Below are 18,501 nucleotides of genomic sequence, written 5' to 3'. Positions count from 1 at the left end.
TGTTATTTGTTATGGTTGTTTATTTATTTTAAAATTTGTTGTGTATATTCCTTTTCAATCCCTCCGTATGTTCTTCTATATTACTTTTATTGGAAGCGGTTCTCTTGGGGGATTTATAGCCACATCACAGCTGATTGGAGCACTGGCAAATTCATCAAGAGCTGCTGAAGTTCCAGAGATCGCACAAGGTCTTGCTATAGACATTGGAGCAGTCTCCATATTTTCCTTTCTTTATTACAGGGAGAATAGAGCTAAAAATGCTCAAATAGCTAAGCTCTCAAGAGAAGAGAACCTCTCAAATCTAAAGCTTCGTGTGGTTGAGAAGAGAATTATTCCTGTTAGTGATTTTAGAGGAATTGCTTGTTTGGACATTCTTGCTGGTCCTTCATCTTTCATTTCTGAGTGTTTTAAACTCAGTGAACCATTTACTAATGCCCTTGTAGAAAGAGGAGTGCTTGTTGTTCCATTTGCCACTGATGGGAATTCACCTAGTTTTGAGTTTGAGGAAAATGAAGAGATGAGGGAAAAGAATGCCCGGAGAAAAAGGCTATGGCAGCTTTCTCCGGTTTATGTAACTGACTAGATCAAGTAAGTTACTATTAGAAAATAAGTAAGATAGTCTGCTTTCGTAATATAACATCCTTTTCAAGCATGCTTGTGATGATTTTTAATATAGTGCTGAAAAATCTATGATGGAGGAAAAAATGTTATGCAAAATGGTGGAGGCTTGCCATTTGAGACTCCCATGCCCAATGATGGATTTACTTGGCCAGGTAATCCTGAGGGGTGATTTGGCCTGGGAAACTGGCCTATGATGCAGGATATGTTGCTGAGGCCAGTTTTCCACTAGTATGGGATGTTAGGGAGTATGAGTCTATGAGGCTAGTTAGCTGAGATTCATGCTCCCTTTGGCCCGATGATGGGCTGCTAGCTGGGCAGCTTCTGAGGGCAACAGCTTTGTTGAGGGAACTGGCAGTAATGCACTGTGCAGATATTGTTTGATGGATCTGCACTTGTGTAGAGATGAAGCCATTTATTTGTTTTGCAGGTAGGAGGAAGCTTGAAGATGAAGATTTGCTTGAGCTAGTTTAGAGAGCTCCCGGCTCTAATATGTGCATGTCTTGCCTCTTGGGGCAAAAAGCTCTCTAGAAGAGATTCTTGGGGTAGCTTCTAGCCTTAGGGGCCCATTCGGGTTTTGTGCCATGAATGGTGGAGTCTTTATAGGCTCCAAGTATAGCACACACTCGGAGTTGGGAGTGTCTTTAGCTTGGCTTGGATCCATAGGGCAAGTTTGATAGAAAAGAGAGAGCAAAATATAAATTTTTAGTATCCTCCATGTTACAAGTAATTATTCTTTCATTCTCTTTAACTATCCTTCATTAGGAAAACATTTTCAGTATATATTTTCTCAAATGTATAATTATCCTCAAGTTTTATCTTCAAGGGTGTATAATATAAATTTTCTTGTGCAGGGAGCAAATAGGGAACTATGCTACAATGGCAGCAGGTCCCAAGTATGTCCAGTACTAAAAGCTTTGTTGATGATTTTACCAATTACTTGTAAAATTTAAAAATTAATATTGCTTGTATACATCTAAGTTAGATGGATGGGATGGCATTTCACTTGAATATTCTATTGAATGGTCATTGCAGTTGTTCATTACACAGGAAGTACTCTCAAAGTAAGACCAACCATCTCTATTTCATTTTATTTTCTACTGTGTGAAGCCTTAAGCTTAAACATATTTTTTCCTGATTTAACCTTTTACCATCCATGCAGAATCAGCATTTGTTGCAGATGCTAGCTGAAAGAGATGAACTTAATATCAAGGTCTGTGTTTTGGCACTTTCATTGGTTGCAATTTCTCTTTTAAACTATCAATTTCTCTTTTAAAAGTGATTCATGTTGCTGATATGTTATATGGTCATTGATGTGATGGTGCATACTAATTAACTCCTTTACAGGAGAATTGAAGAGGTTGCGAAACCTTGTTGCAGATGCAAAAGCCAACAATATAAAAGTTGTCTGTGCTTTAGTCAAAAGAATGTTGGAAAGGAACATGTTTCTCCATGGGTTTGTGGATATAAATGAAGGTTGTGCAACAGAAAGAGTAAATGAACTTACAGAGATACAGAATGCTAGAGTCCAAACTGCATATGAGAAGTAAGGACTAAATTTTATAAAACCCCACCTTAAATCAAGGGTTTCCCTTATCCATTGTCTTTGGTTTCTTTGCTGCAACTGGCCAAGTGACCATAACCATTTTTGTTGTATAGGTTGTTTGCAAACACACGAATTGAGCACTTCACCCATTTGGACATGGTATGCTCCAAAACACCTGGTCAGATAATTGATGGATTGTTTCTTGCTATTTGCATTCCTTATAGATGGAGTATATGTTGTTGGATGACCCCACTATGACAATTTTCTGGCCTTGTTTCTGACTTAATTCATTCTTGGTCTGTTTTCTTCTTCATATAAGAAAAGTTTGTCACTGTAAATGGCTATGGAAGCCAAAAATGAGGAAATCTTTAGTTAATTATGTATATCTAAATCCTTTATATTATCTATAATTTTTGCAGGTTAAACAAATGTTGATAGAATTGGTGTGTAGTATATATCTTAAATTGATTAATGTTGAAATATATTATTTGGTAGTTATGCTGGGATGTATAGGAAAATATTGGTAGTTTTATAAATTTTTTTTTTTTAAATTGTTTACTATACGCGTCCAAAGTTCAGAAACTTTGGACGCGTATAGTATTTTTTTTTTAAATAAATAAACACTATACGCGTCCAAAGTTCATGAACTTTGGACGCGAATTATCATTTTTCGCGTCCAAAGTTCTTCAACTTTGGACGCGATTTATCATTTTTCGCGTCCAAAGTAGCTTTTGGACGCGAATTGTATATCCCCGCCATCTGCGTCCCAGCTACTTTGGACGCGAATGACTGTTTCTGTACTAGTGAAAGGTGCTAGATTATGATTGGTCCTAATGCTAATCTACTTAGCTTAAACCTTTCGTATAGTATGCGGCTAATTAAATTTAGCGTTGTAAAAGTGTTATGTGATTAGCACGAAAGGAAGTTTGGTTAATTGTGTAATTAACTAATAATCCTAGTGCCAGGTAGCACTGTAATTATAAATTAAGCAACGAAAGGTTGTTGTGAGTTTATAATTTAAAGCAATAAAGATTGCTTTGGAATCGGTGCGTTAGTTTGGCAACAATGATTCGTGCTTTGTGTAGCATGTTTCGTGCTTCACTACTAAGCACTGATTCGTGCTTTAACTTCGGAAGCACTGATTCGGGTTTGTGGCCTTTCGGTCAAAACCGAATGGATTCGTGAGGGCTAATCTGTTAGCATCTACGAGATGTGTTAGCGTGTAACACATGTTTATTCTTTAAAGAATAAAAAGAGAAAAACCAAATTAATCGTGGATTAATGCGGTTACGAACAATCGATGTGGTGAAAAAGAAACACCTATTGGTGATTTCGGCGCAAGCATTGGTATCGTACTCGAGCGTACGACACGGTATTCACCTCAATCGAGCGTTGTTGCCGAACATAAAATATCAAGACGTTGATAAGTTCGGGTCTACCTCAGAGTATGAGGGTGAGACAATACTTTGGACAAGTAAATACCTTTTAAATAAGGTTACCCACATGGAATTCTTACGAATTGTGGGTACGTAGGAAGTTTCCTTCTAATGCCCGAAATGTGGGGGGGTCTTGCCAAAGGTGTGTATTGGTTCTTAGTACACGAGTCCAAGAGTTTGGATGTACATAAGAACACGAAAGATTGATTCAAGAAATTCATCGTTCTTGAAAGATGTATTTTTGTGAAGGATCAATAAAGGACCTAGCACGTTGAAAGGAACTTTTGACGTAGCTATGGTTGAAGGGTGTGAAAAAGAACCCGAGCTCAAAGCTGGACGTAGCAAGAGAGCTAGGATTGAAAAATCCTTTGGTTCAGATTTTCTGACGTACATGTTAGAGTGTGATGCGCACAATCTAACTTGTTTACTAGAAAATAAATTGGATTTTCTGACATGGTTGTTAGAAAACGAGCCTCGAACGTATGTAGAAGTGTTGACTTCTACAGATGGACCAACCCGAGAGAGGCTACCGAGCGTGAAGTAGATTCTATCTAAAAGAATCATACTTGGAACTGGTTGTTCTTCCTTCGGGTTGTAAAACCCCTAGATCCTAAACGGATCACTAGTCGAAAGATAAAATCGGTTGGTTATATCGAAGTAAAATGGCCGAGCTTGTAATTTTAAATTACATGCAATGCGAGTGCCACAGTTACTTCAAAATATATTCTCTTGTGATGAGAATGAAATCCATTAGGATGATACTTCCCAAGAGCTGTTTAGCGAAACTTGGAAGTTTATCGAAATGGATGTATCGCTTTCTTAATATACATGGAACAACCCGAGGGTTTCGTGGTTCCGCGCTATGGAAAGAAAGTGTGTAACTGGTAAGATCATTGTTTGGTTTGAAGAAACAATTGCCTTAGTACTTGGCATGTAAGTTTTTATCATACAATGATGTGTCACTAGTTCAGTATAAACAAATGTGATAAATGTCTACGTAATGCGTACGATAGATGAGGTTATCACTATTTGTCTATACACGATAAACTCAACGTGGGTAGTAACGATCACATGATCAATTCTACCGAGAACATGTTAAATTTGAGATTTGACATGCGATCAAAGGTGTGGGCTTGGCAGATTTAATCCTCGGGATTAAAATTGTGAGAAGACTGTATGGTCTCGTGTTGAGCCAATCTCACTGTGTTGATTAAATCCTTGCAAAGGATGTTAATCAAGTGGCTTGGACACCGTTAGATACTAACGTACAACTAGCCAATAATCTCGGAGATTGTACTTCTCACGGAGAATACATTCAGATTATCGGTAGTTTAATTGTATCAAATGGGTTGTACTAGGCCGGATATTGCCTTAGTGGTTAACGAACTCGGTGACATACGAGTAACCCTAGTGTTATGCACTAGAAGGCAATAGTGAAAGTAATGAGATACTCAAGGTATGCTCGTGACGTTGGACTGCACTAAGTGAGATATCTAGCTGTACTTGGAAAATATAGCACGGATATCAAAGGATACTAAGTCCATTAAAGGCTACGTCCTTACGTAGGCCAGTGCAGTCGGTTGGACGGAAATTCTCGAAATGAATTTGTGATAGCTAAGATCCGACGGGATCAAAGCTGAGAGCCTTACACTCGTGTCGCGAGCGAGTAGGCCGAATGGCTATGCCATTATTTCGAGAATGTTCCTAGTGGTGAACTCGTACCTCCAATTTGTGTGCATTGCGATAGTCAAGCCAAAATTGGTTAAGTACAGAGTTAAATGTGGAATGGTAAGTCTAGACTTATAAGTCGTAGATATAATACCATTAAACAATTTCTCACAACGGGAGTTATCTCTATTGACTACGTGATGTCAAAAGATAACGTAGCGGCCGCTAACTCGCTAACCCGAGGGTAAGCAAATGGATGTGGAGAAGTTGGAACGAGGAATGGGTCTAAAGCCCTTGGACTAAAAGTTCTATAGTGGATACCCAACCTAGCTGACACCTAGGTTCAATGGGACAACTAAATTATGGAACGGAGCGTGTCACTGTGGGGGTCTCGGACTCCCTACCACTCCTCGTTAGAAACAGTGACTCCCGCATAAGGTTAGCATGTTGATGCTTTAATGATTCGAATGTCGGTTGACATGTGTGAGTATGCGGGATACTCGGAAAAGAATTACCTATGTGAGAGAGAAGTGAGGGTCGCTTCAAAGGAGAATTGATGGGCGCAATTCTTCACAAACTCTTGCAGAACCAGGACGGTGACCCACAACCAAAATGGGCACACTAATGAGAACAGAGCATGGTTGGGAGGTTCCTGTGTGAGATATGTCATTGTCTACACAAACGGCAGTTGGTTCAAAGACATCGCGTTCTACCGTACAGCCAGTAGAGTAAACATGTCTTCACAAGGGAAGGTTCAAAGGGTATAGTGATCCCTACCTATCCTATGCAGGGATTGACCGTTAAACACAGTTGTTTCCGATTTCAAAATACCCTGAAAATCAATTTTTCATTCATGTGGGGGATTGTTGGAAAAATAGCATTAAAATGGCATAAAATGACATGTTAAGTGACTATTTTGTGGTACAATTATCAGTGGGGTCCACTTCCGATTTGGATCGGGTGAAAGTGGATTCGGATTCTTCGTAGTGAGACGAAGAGATTGATATATTGTACGCTCAAAACGGATAATGGGTGAATGAGATATTGATTCTCAAAGTAGACCCATTGAGTTGGAAAATGTAAGGGGAAAGTGAGTTTTGTCCCACATTGATTTGGAAAGAGGATTTCACCCCCCTTTTTATACAAGAGCTTTTTTAAAGCTTGTAGAATTGTATAGCATAGAGGCTCTCTCGCGCAGGGGGGGGGGGGGGGGGGTGCAAATCAAATTCCAACTAGAGATGACTTCGGAGAGGCTTGATTCAAGCCCGAGCTCGTGTGCGCCGGCACCTACGGGCGACGAATGTCGTCCGGAAATTGGCTGGCCTTGCGGGCTAAGTTATGCCAACTTTCGGTATCAGTTTTCCAAACTCTAAGCCACTTGAAAACATGGGTTCGACCTGGCCCGAGAGCATTAGGCCGAACAGAGAGCAACACGAGAGTTGCTCTCTCGTGCGCTGGTCGAACAGAGAACAAGCAGCACGAGAGGTGCTCTCGTGTGCGCTGGCCGAGACCAAGCAACACGAGAGTTGCTCTCGTGCGCTGCGGCCTGGCCGAGAGCATGTAGCACGAGAGTTGCTCTCGTGCGCTGCGGCTGAACAGCACTTCGGTCTACCAGAGCTGTTTCTGGACAGTGGAGATTTAATTCATCCGTTACAGGAATTAATCTCTGTATTAATTCATTTTGAATTTTGAATTAAACCTGCACTAATGACCAGCTGTTTCAGATGTTACCAACGTGCCATGAATGCCTACTAAATGCTATTTAGTACTCCAATTCCTATATAAGAAGAGGTAGTAGGAGCAAGTGATTTACAACAAGTGTGGGAAGAACACGAGAGTGAACAACACACAAAGATAAGCAATTTTCCTTCTCAAAACCTCTGCTCCTACTCCTTTTCTTGCTACTGTGTTTTGCCCGTGCTCTAGTTCGCTGGGTTCGTTCGTTTGGGTGCTCAAACGTCGAACCGTTGTACGTTTTATCCTGGGAAACCTAGGCCACAACGCTCCTAGCACTTTTGGGAGGTGGCAAATAAGGTTTTAAGGAAAGACAGGCACTTTGCCTAACTCGTACATTTCTTTCTTTCTTCTTCTTTCTTGTTTTGGATTATGCTCTAAGCAAAAATCCGTTCTTTCTTGTTGTTTTGGAATTATAATCTAAGGATTATATTTTCTTTTTGGTTGATATATATTGGTATATCTTTTTCGTAGATATACATGTATATATAACCGTTGGGTCCGTTTTATATATATATTTGTGTGTATATATATATTTCGGATATATATCCAATAATATTTTATATATATTTCGTGTGTATATATATATAAATATTATTTTACGGATATTAAATCGATTTTGGTTCATTATCACCAACATGTTCTCTGAATAAAATATCTTTTAATTTATCTAAATAATTGTGACAAATTTGTGTTCAAATTCCATCTTAATTACAAGATAAAAAAAAATATCTTTCAATTTATGTCATACTTTGCAACATTCCACTGCAATATTGGCCCTGTTTGGTAACACAGTTAACTTATCAGCCAATTTTGACTTATTTGATCACTATTAGCCATTTGATTTGGGCTATGTTTGGCAAACCTAGCTTAAAAGGTAGCTGAAATATGAAAAGCTATAAGCTAGAAGCTGAAAACGGAAGAGCTGTTAATTAGCTGATTATGATTAAAAGTGTTTGGTAAAATTAGTGTTTTAATATGCTGATAAAGGTAAAAAACTAAAAATGACATTTTCATAAAATTTAAATGAAGTGATTATTATATTATTTTTTATTATTAAATATATGAGATATATTTAATTTATTATTAAATATATGACATTCAAGGGCATACTTCCTTGAATGTAAAATGTTGATTGATCAATAAGAAGAGCTTTTCTACCCAAAAAGAATAAGAAGAGCTTTTTTAACCAACTTGGTTGGCGTGAGTGGCAGTGCACTCTCAAGTCTCATCTCATAAGAGAAGTCAGGAGTTCAAAAACCCCTCTCGTATGGAAAAATCAATCTGTTCAGCATTTTACCCCTTAATTGAGTAGCCCGATGTGAATGCCGATTAGTCTGAGCATGGTACATGCTTTAAATTAAAATACCTCCTATAATTAGGGTATGTTCATGACACCTAATGGTCTAACCAAAAAAAAAAAAATAAGAAATCTCTTTTGTTACTAGAAAAATAAAAGGAAACAACTACTTCCAAACAACTATTTGCCAAACACCTTCATTATGTTGTATTGTTGTGTAGTTTTTAATCTTTTTATGATGCATAAGGAAATTAATTTACTTCATCATTACTTGAAGTTTGGCTTATTACTAACGGATAATAACGCTTATTATGATGCATAACGCTTATTACTTCATCATTACTGTCATATTTATTATTTATTGGTCAAATCAACTCTTGCTTTCTTAGTAATTTTCTTCAGTATTTTTTAATTATTTTTAAATCTTATTTTTTATTTTGTATTTAATAGTACTTTTAATAGAATCTAATTAAATATTTTTAAATATATAAATTTTAATTAAATATTTTTAAATATATAAATTTTATATACTAATTCTAAACTTAATAAGATGAAAAATTAATTTAAAAATAATAAATGTCAATTATTTCATAAATTTAGGTTTTCCATTTGATTCACTAATATTTTGACAGCAGAATATTGAATTGTCTGGAAATTCCGGAAAGGTATGTATGATAATGACAATTAAATCCAAGTCCCTTACTGCTTGCTCTGCCGTTCAGCTCATATTCTCATGGGTATCTCTCATAAATGTTTTATTTGATTTTGTTATGGTTTGTTATCAAAACTTCTATATTATGTGTTATGGTGTTTATAAGTCCATATCCAAAGTCTAATATATAACAAAATAGCAATTCAAAGTTCAAACTTATTCGGTTCGGTTCGATTTTTACCGAACAAATTCAGTTCGGTTCGAGTTTTTACTGAACTGTTCGGTATACAAGAATCTATTACCGTTCGGTTGTTCGGTATATTACCGAATCTAACTAGTTGTGTACGGTTCGGTTCGAAAAAACTGAACTGAATTGCCCACCCTTAAAGTTAATTACCAAAATGGTCCATTGACTATAGCAAATTATTAATTTGGTCCCAAGTTAACGGTTGACTAACGGTCAAACAAACGACAGGCCAAATTGGTTAAGATTTTTAAAGTTGAGGGACTTAATTGGTCAAAAAAAATAGTCAAGGACCAAATTGGTAATTTTGCTATAGTCAAGGGACCATTTCAATTCGGTAATTAACTCTACTTTTTATTTATTTATTTATTTATTTATTTATTTTATTATTATTATTATTATTTTTATTTTTTTTGAAAAATCAAACCGTATTCGGTTCAGTTCAATTTTTTACCGAACAATTCAGATCGGATCCGATCGATTTTTTATCGAACCGTTCGATATACAAGAATCCAATATTGGTTCGGTGTGGTACGGTTCAGTTCGAAAAAACTAAACCAAATTGCCCACCCTTAAACTTAATTACCAAAATGGTCCCTTGACTATAGCGAAATTATCAATTTGGTCCCAAGTTAACGGTTGACTAACGGTCAAACAAACGGAGGACCAAATTGGTTAAGATTTTAAAATTGAGGGGCTTAATTGATTAAAAAAATAGTCAAGGACCAAATTCATAATTTCGCTATAGTCAAGGGACCATTTCGGTAATTAACTCAAAATAAAATAAAATATTACTGTACTCGTCAAAATTTTAGTAAGAAATTTTATTGCTGTCATTGATTGTATTACCATTTTATATCATACATTAAATTTATTCCGTCATCATCCTAATCTTCCACCTATATATCTCAAATATATATAGTATCTTTCTTCAATCTCTGACGTTGGTTCTCTCGTTCCCACATTGCTGTTAATAAAGCCGTTTAACAAGAAATGGGTTGCGGCGTGTTTGGTCATGGCAAGGGGAACTTTGTTGAATATGTTGCTTTTACTTGCTTTGTTTCAGCCATGGGAAGTCTTATTCTTGGAGTTTCAGGTATGTAAACAAATTGCAATTGACAAAAGTTCTAAAACTCTCAGCCATTGAAACAGTTAAGACCAGTCCTCAGTTTTTAGAGAAGGACCATGTTCTCGTCTGATCCTACCCCTATATATGGACACCATGAATTAAAGTATATATTGAATTTAATTTTATATAAGCAGGTCGCCATGTATCTGTGAGTGGCATTGCAGAAAGATGGAAGGATTTGAGTGGAAGTAACAACTGGGAAGGGCTCCTTGACCCTTTGGATTCCGATCTCCGGCGATACCTCATTCATTACGGATCAATGGTTGCGGCAGTTTACGACTCCTTCATTAACGAACCAATTTCAAAGAATGTTGGACTGTGCAGATATGCCAGGAAACATCTTCTTAGGGAGTCTGGCCATGACAATGGCAATCCCTTCAAGTATACTCTCTTACTTAATTCCCTTCCTAGCATTATATTCTTCTTCTATTCGAGCAAGAATTTTCAATTTTGATCAATGAATTGTTGGCCATTATACAATTTACTCCCTATTTTCAATTTTTTGAAACATATATGAGGTCTTTTATTGTTTAAAACATTGTTGATCTGATCCTTTAGTTAATTAATCGTTAATATTTCATTCATTTTAATTTTAAGGGTTAGTGGGGTCTTTATAAAAATTTTCACATAACGTAACTCATATATAGAGATGTCAAAGTGGGCTGGGAGGGGCGGGGCTAAAAAGCCCTCTAATAATACGGGCCAAAGAGAAACTGGCCCGTCCCACCCTGCCTTTAGCTCGCAGGGTTAGGGTGGGCCAGCTAAAATCTTAACTTTAATTTGTAATTTTTGTAAATCTATAATTTGTAGAAAAAAGATATGTAAATGCTAAAATCATTTTAATTAGATAGTCTAAACTCTAAACCCTAAATAAAGATAATTTAAAGATAAAGAAATTGGGGGATTATCTTATGATTTTTGTTTTGTAAATTTGTAATATTTATATATGGAGAAATCGCACTTTTGGTCTCTCAATTAGTGCCCAAAATGCAATGTGATCCTCACTTTTCAATTTGGACAGAATTGGTCCCTCAATTATTCCACCGTCAGTCAATTTAGTCCTTCTGTGAGTTAATCTGTATAACACCGTTCACAGAAGGACTAAATTGACTAATGGTGGAATAATTGAGGGACTAATTCTGTCCAAATTGGGAAGTAAGGATCACATTGCATATGGGGCACTAATTGAGGGACCAAAAGTGCGATTTCCCTAAATAAAATTTACATTAGTTATATATATAATTTGGAGAAATCACACTTTTGGTCCCTCAATTAGTGCCCCATATGCAATGTGATCTTCACTTCCCAATTTGGACAGAATTGGTCCCTCAATTATTCCACCGTTAGTCAATTTAGACCTTCTGTGAGTTAATCTGTTTAACATCGTTCACAGAAGGACTAAAATGACTAACGGGAGAATAATTGAGGGACCAATTATGTCCAAATTGGGAAGTGAGGATCACATTGCATTTTGGGCACTAATTGAGGGACCAAAAGTGCGATTTCCCCTTTATATATTGTAACAATTTTTCTTTTAATATAGTACTTTGGCGGGCTTGGCAGGGCCCATCAGCCCTCCAAACCCACAGGTTAGGCGTGACGGGCTAAAAAATCCCAATAAAACGGGTCTAAAATCTCAAAGCCCATCCCGCTTTTTTGGTGTGGTGGAGTGCAATTGTCCGACATGCTAAGTCAATTTTGACAGATCTATTCACAAGTTTCATCCTTAACCAAGTCTAGAACGAAGAGAATGTTAACAATATGTTAATTGAGAGACAATATTCTGGAAACAAATGAGACTAAATTGCATTGTAAGTAATAATTGGGTGATAAAGACTGTGATTTTCTCTCTTTTCAATTTGGACCCAACTACTTTTGCACAATCAAACTAAGAGGGTATAGCTTGACTTTGACGAATACTTAAACTCAAACGAATTACTATTGTCTTTAGAGTGTTGAGCTAAACTCAAACTCGAGTATTCTAGCAATGAGTTGGACCGATCTGAGCTTGAATTGAACAAATTAAGTTTGAACTCATTTACCCCCCAAACCCTAATTAATTATAATATAATAATGTTGATGTTGACGAAGGTATGAAGTGACCAAATACTTTTATTCACCCTCAACGGTTCCAACTGCCATTGACTATTTGATTCAGCCACAGCGACCAGACGCCGTGCTGAAGCAATCAAACTGGATGGGGTACGTGGCGGTGGCGACGAATGATGGAAAAGCCGCGCTGGGGCGGAGAGACATTTTGGTCGCTTGGAGAGGAACAGTCCGGCCGGCGGAGTGGGTAAAGAATTTCAATTTTTGTTTCGTAAAAGCGCCGTTAATATTTGGCCAAGATTCCGATCCTCTCATACACAAAGGCTTCTACGATATGTACACCGCCGTCAATCAAGATCCTGTATTGAAGGGTGTGAGTGCCCGGGATCAGGTACGATGATGTCCCATACAATATTAACTAACTACATTTCATTCTGCACAATATAATTTTTTATTCCTCAATTGTATTGTTGACCATTATGCAATTTAGATTTTTATTCTTAATTTTAATAAAAAAAAATACAATTTACCCTATATAATAAGAAAAAAATGTACTTACACTCAATTGGTAGTTGGATTGCACATTAATGGTTATATGCTCAATACGCCCCTTGACGTGTGCGGTGGGTCTCAAGCAACACGTGGACTGTAATCGCTTATTGGGTGACGTAGAGATTCGAATCCATGACCTTTGGTGAAGTACGTGTTCCATCCCAACTAAAAGCCTAACCTGATAGTTGGATTACACATTAATGGTTATATGTTCAACCGTTACAAAATGGAGTCCTTTATTGTCAATTTGTAAAAATTCAGTTCCTCTATTGGTTTAAGCGTAATGTGCTCAATTTGGTCTCTCGAGTTAAACTTTTGTTCATTTTAGGAATTTTTTTTTAAAAAAATAATAATTAGACGCAACTCCTAATTTCAATCTCTCCATAACCCAACCCATATACCTTGTTAGTATCAAGAATCGATTCAAGTATACACTCTTACTTCACTTTCTATCATTCTTTTTCTTTTCGAGCGAAAATCACACTTTTGATCAATGAATTGTTGGTCGTTATTCATTTTAATTCCAGATTTTTAATCTTTTGAAACATGAGGCCCTTTTTTGTTTAAAACATTTTTAATATGATCCTTCAATTAACTGATCATCAACATTTCATTCATTTTTAGGGATTTTTGTGGGTCTTTATAAAATTCCTCACTCAATGTAACTTGTAAGTAGAGCTGTCAAAGTGAATAACAATTGAGAGATCAAAAGTGTAATTTTCTATAGAAATAATAAAAGTATAGTCTTCTTATAGATACAACATTTTCAACCGAAACATATCATTCAATTCACTTTAATCTTTTCAATTCAGCTTAATATTTTAATTGAGACGACGACGAAGAATACATATTTTAATTGATTTACATGGAAAATACAGATTCGTGAAGAGATAAGCAGACTTGTGGAGAAATACAAGGATGAAGACATCAGCATAACCCTGGCAGGACACAGCTTAGGTTCATCACTGGCAACCTTAGCCGCAGTGGACCTAGTAACCAATCCAATCAACAAAGACTCTCCCATTCCCGTCACAGCATTCCTATTTGCAAGCCCAAAAGTAGGGGAACACAACTTCAAGAACGCCGTTTCAAACCTCGCCGCCGACAACCTTAAAATCCTCCGCCTCACCAATGCCAACGACATAGTGCCGACGCTGCCGCCGTTCGGAGTCCAAGAAAACACAACGTTGCCGATAATATCCTACGAGCATGTGGGCTTGGAGTTTCACTTCGATGCTTCGAAATCGAACTATCTGGACGGCTTTAAGGCAAGCTGGCACACTATGGTGACTTACTTGCATGGGGTTGATGGGTTTCAAGGGTCTCGGGGAGGGTTTAAGCTTCATGGGAATTTCGACGTTGCGCTTTTGAACAAGTATAAAGATCAGTTGAAAGGTAATTACAGCCTTATTGCGCCGGCGAAATGGTATGCTGTGAAGAACAGAGGGATGGTTCAGCAGGATGATGGGACTTGGATTCTTGACGATCATGAAGTAGATGGTATATAATATTTGAAGGAAAATTATTAATTTAATGTATGAATAAGTCTTCATGGCATTGGGAATACTTCCATGAATTTAAAATGTTGATTGATCAATAAGAAGAGCTTTTTTAATCAATTTGGTTGGCGTGAGTGGCAGCACAATCCCAAGTCTCATCTCTTAAGAGAAGTCTAAGAGTTCAAAAGTCAAAAATCAATCTGTCCAGCACTATGCGCCTTAATTGGACAGTCCGGTGTGAATGCGGATTAGTCTGAGTATGATACATGCTTAAAATTAAAGTGCCTCCTATAATTAGGACATGTTCAAGACACCTAATGATCTAACCAAAAAAAATAAAATAAGCTCTCTTGTTACTAGAAAAATAAAAGAAAACAACTACTTGCCAAACAACTATTTGCCAAACACTTCCATTATGTTGTTTAGCTGTTATGATGCATAAGGAAATAAATTTACTTCATCATTACTTGAAGTTTGGCTTATTACTAACGGATAATAAAATATATATATATATAATTCTTTTGTCCCATTTGACTGTCATATTTATTATTTATTGGTCAAATAAACTCTTGCTTCCTTAGTTATTATTTTCAGTATTTTTTAATTCTCTTTAAATATTATTTTTTGTTTTTGTATTTAATAGTAATTTTAATATAGCTTCTAAATATATAAATTTATATACTAATTCTAAATTTAATATGATGAAAAATTGATTTAAAAATTACTTCAGTCAAGTTTTGTTAACGAAATTAGACACATAATTTAGAACTAAAAGAGTAATATATAAAAGGGAAAACAACACATTATTATCACTTCAGATATGGCGTTGAAGGTTCTTGCGGCGCTGGACTCCGCAAGAACACATTATTATCACTACAAAGCTATCATCATAGCGGGCATGGGCTTATTCGATGCCTACGACCTCTTTTGCACCCTCCCATCATGAAACTCCTTGCTCACATCTTTTATGCCCACCGATCAATAGTTATGCTGTGCAACCGAATGCAACATGTGCATGGTGCATACGATGCAAAACGACGTCGTTTTGACTAAAAACGCGCATCCCACTTAAAAAAAAATAGGTTCGATTCTCGGCAATAGCATTATTGTGGATATATAGTTATGAATTTCTGGATATATAGTTATGAATTTGTGGATATATAGTTATGAATTTATGGATATTTAGTTAATTCATTGTGGATATTTAGTTCATTCATTGTAGATGTTTACTTCATTCATTCACGGTGGATATATAGTTATGAATTTGTGGATATATAGTTATGAATTTATGGATATTTAGTTCATTCATTGAGGATATTTAGTTCGTTCATTGTAGATATTTACTTCATTCATTCACGGTGGATATATAGTTATGAATTTCTGGATATATAGTTATGAATTTGTGGATATAGTTATGAATTTATGGATATTTAGTTCATTCATTGTGGATATTAGTTCATTCATTGTGGATATTTAGTTCATTCATTGTAGATATTTACTTCATTAATTCACTGTGGATATTTAGTTCATTCATTGTGGATTTTTACTTCATTCATTCACTGTGGATATATAGTTATGAATTTGTGGATATATAGTTATAAATTTATGGATATATAAAAATACTATTGCCGTGAATCGAACCTGATTTCTTCTTTAAGTGGGACGCGCATTTTTTAACCAAAAGGACATGGTTTTGCATCGAATGCACCATGCGCATGGTGCATTCCGTTGCACAGCATAATTTGCGCCCACCGATGCGGCAATATCGACCAACAAGGCCACCTTAACTCAAGCAGCTGCAGCGGATTTTTAATATGCACCCCCAGGCCGGACTTGCGTCCTTCTTACCCTTGGGTTCTTTAGATTCTTATTAGGTGTGGGGATTGACGGCGAGCCGGCGACTACCCTTTCTCCGCCACTAGAAGACGTGCGGCGCTTTCATTGCCACTGTGTTTTCAATTCCATGCATGGTTTTGGAATCTTGGTGATAGAGCTCCACTAAGACGATGGCCGTTTACGCCAACTTTATGTGACCCATCCACCAACCTCTCAAAGGACAGTCTCCATACTCCGATGTTGGCTAGCTAGCTTGGCATGGAGTGTTATTCTGATTTTAGGTGTAGTGCTGGAATGAATGACGATTTATGCTATGGAGATGGGAGAGAAAGAAGCTTTGATGTGTAGAGTAATTGACAAATATAACCTTTTGGTAAAAGAGCTTATTAACTAAATTTGTAATTATATCATTTCAGGGACTAAATGTGTCACACTATAGACAATTCAATGACGACTAAATTTGTTCAAATCAATTGATATGGGCTAAATTTATAAAAGTAAAACAATTCAAGGGTCAAAAGTGTCGTTTTCCCTATATAAAATAATAAATGTCAATTATTTCATAAATTTAAGTTTTCCATTTGATTCACTAATATTTTGACAGCAGAATATTGAATTGTCTAGAAATTCCGGAAAGGTATGTATGATAATGACAATAAAATTGAATGAAATCTCAAACGCCGTATGTAAACGCTGCTCTGGTGTATAATGGCATATATTTTGGATTTATCACTATTAGATGTTCAAAAACAACATTTTTTTTAGTGACAGGAAAATCGGTAGTTACTATCTAAGGGTATAATACAGGGATTAACTCACTTTGTGATCTTAGCCAACAAAAGACTACAAGAAAATAAACTAATATAAATTGCACATAGTTAATCGGCTCAACTGCTCAAGCCAAGAAGACCGCCTTCGCTGGCAATGCCCGTAACAAAAAACATGACTACATTACCTAGTTTATCCCGTAAGCCACGGAATGCCCGCATATAAAAATATGATATTATGTAGTATGAGACTGTATAAATACTTGCGACAGCCCCAGACATGTTTCTCAAGAAAGAACAAATATTCATTGAGTACATCGGAGGAGTTCCGGGCATGGAATCAATGGATTTGCCGACTTGACCAACGATGAGTTCCGGGCAGCTTACATCGGATGAGCCTTCAAACCTTCTGCAGCAGTTAAGTCATCGGAAATGAACACCTCCAGATACGACGACAACTCCTGTGCCATTCCTCCTAGAATTGATTGGAGAAAGAAAGGTTTCCCAATTCTGAATGCGATAAGTTTTTCCAGTTCTTTGATTTACTAGAAAGCTCGCAGTCATTACTTGAATGTTTGTTATTGGTGAAACATACCTGGTGAGACTATGGGGCAAATTATATTAGAGCATCCACATTATTATTGAATTTTGCACAGTTTTTGAGTTAAACATTGATGATGTAGAGGGAAGAGAAAAATTGAGAATGTCTTGCAAATGGTAGTTTTTTGTGATACCCGCAAGAGAGAGAAAATGAAGAGGAGATGCTCAATTTTTGGGCTTTTCATAAACACTGCCCAGATGGTGCTGGCAAGAGGCTTGCTTTTTTTTTTTTTTTTTTTTTTTTTTTTTTCTTTTTTCATGTGGGAATTTTTTTATTTTTTTTTCTTTCTTCTCTCCCTCCTCTCTATTTTAATTGGCACCTCAAAAATCACAAAAAAAAAAAAATATATTACTATTGAGGATGCCTTATGAACCATGAATAAATTAAACGTACATTTTTAACATACTAAATGTACATTATTAGTGTACTGAAGATACATTATTTAATTTGGTATACTATCAACTGATATACTTTCAGTACACAAATAATGTATCTTCAAAAAGTTAACCTATATATAGTGTATTAAAAGTGTACCTTAAATATAATAAAAATGTACCTTATGTCAGTAGTTCACCGTACAAGGTGGACCATATATAGTCCATGGTATAATGATTGGTGACTCTAGCTGGAAAAAAATCACAAGAAGAAAAACTAGTATAGTTTACCCATAGTTGATGGATCATTATACCATGAGACAAATCTGAAATCTTGTGGTTACAAAACAACTGTTTAACCAATTTAATTGAGTTTAACCCGTACACACCTTCAGATAGTTAGTCACGGTTTCCACTGTCACCCAAAACAATTGTTTTAGCCAAAAAGCAAAAACCCAATTTGAAATTTTGGTTAATTTCCATCCAATTTTTTTTT

General features: G+C 36.3%; 2 protein-coding genes and 2 long non-coding RNA genes across 4 annotated transcripts; all 4 read left to right on the top strand.

Annotated features, from left to right (window-relative positions):
• Positions 1-55: 55 nt before the first annotated feature.
• On the top strand, positions 56-1,284 carry LOC109171360 (the record flags this gene model as incomplete). The annotated part of the gene is made up of 2 exons (XM_019320440.1): positions 56-588; positions 1,049-1,284. A coding segment is annotated over one exon (528 nt), but the record flags the coding sequence as incomplete, so codon positions are not given.
• A 189-nt stretch (positions 1,285-1,473) lies between these two features.
• On the top strand, positions 1,474-1,832 carry LOC109171365. The gene is made up of 3 exons (XR_002052592.1): positions 1,474-1,514; positions 1,600-1,682; positions 1,781-1,832. It is a non-coding gene; the product is annotated as an uncharacterized LOC109171365 (long non-coding RNA).
• Positions 1,833-1,941: 109 nt separating this feature from the next.
• Positions 1,942-2,324, top strand: LOC109171362. Its single transcript, XR_002052589.1, has 2 exons — positions 1,942-2,164; positions 2,278-2,324. It is a non-coding gene; the product is annotated as an uncharacterized LOC109171362 (long non-coding RNA).
• Positions 2,325-10,178: 7,854 nt separating this feature from the next.
• On the top strand, positions 10,179-14,436 carry LOC109166911 (phospholipase A1-II 4-like). Its single transcript, XM_019315811.1, has 4 exons — positions 10,179-10,294; positions 10,462-10,708; positions 12,419-12,767; positions 13,807-14,436. The coding sequence occupies exons 1-4, from the start codon at positions 10,192-10,194 to the stop codon at positions 14,434-14,436; spliced, it is 1,329 nt and encodes a 442-aa protein (XP_019171356.1). The 5' UTR covers positions 10,179-10,191.
• Positions 14,437-18,501: the final 4,065 nt, after the last annotated feature.

This window comes from Ipomoea nil, unplaced genomic scaffold, assembly GCF_001879475.1.
Source record: "Ipomoea nil cultivar Tokyo-kokei standard unplaced genomic scaffold, Asagao_1.1 scaffold0317, whole genome shotgun sequence".
NCBI classification, from domain to species: Eukaryota; Viridiplantae; Streptophyta; class Magnoliopsida; order Solanales; family Convolvulaceae; genus Ipomoea; species Ipomoea nil.
This window is presented reverse-complemented; position numbering and strand designations above follow the sequence as displayed.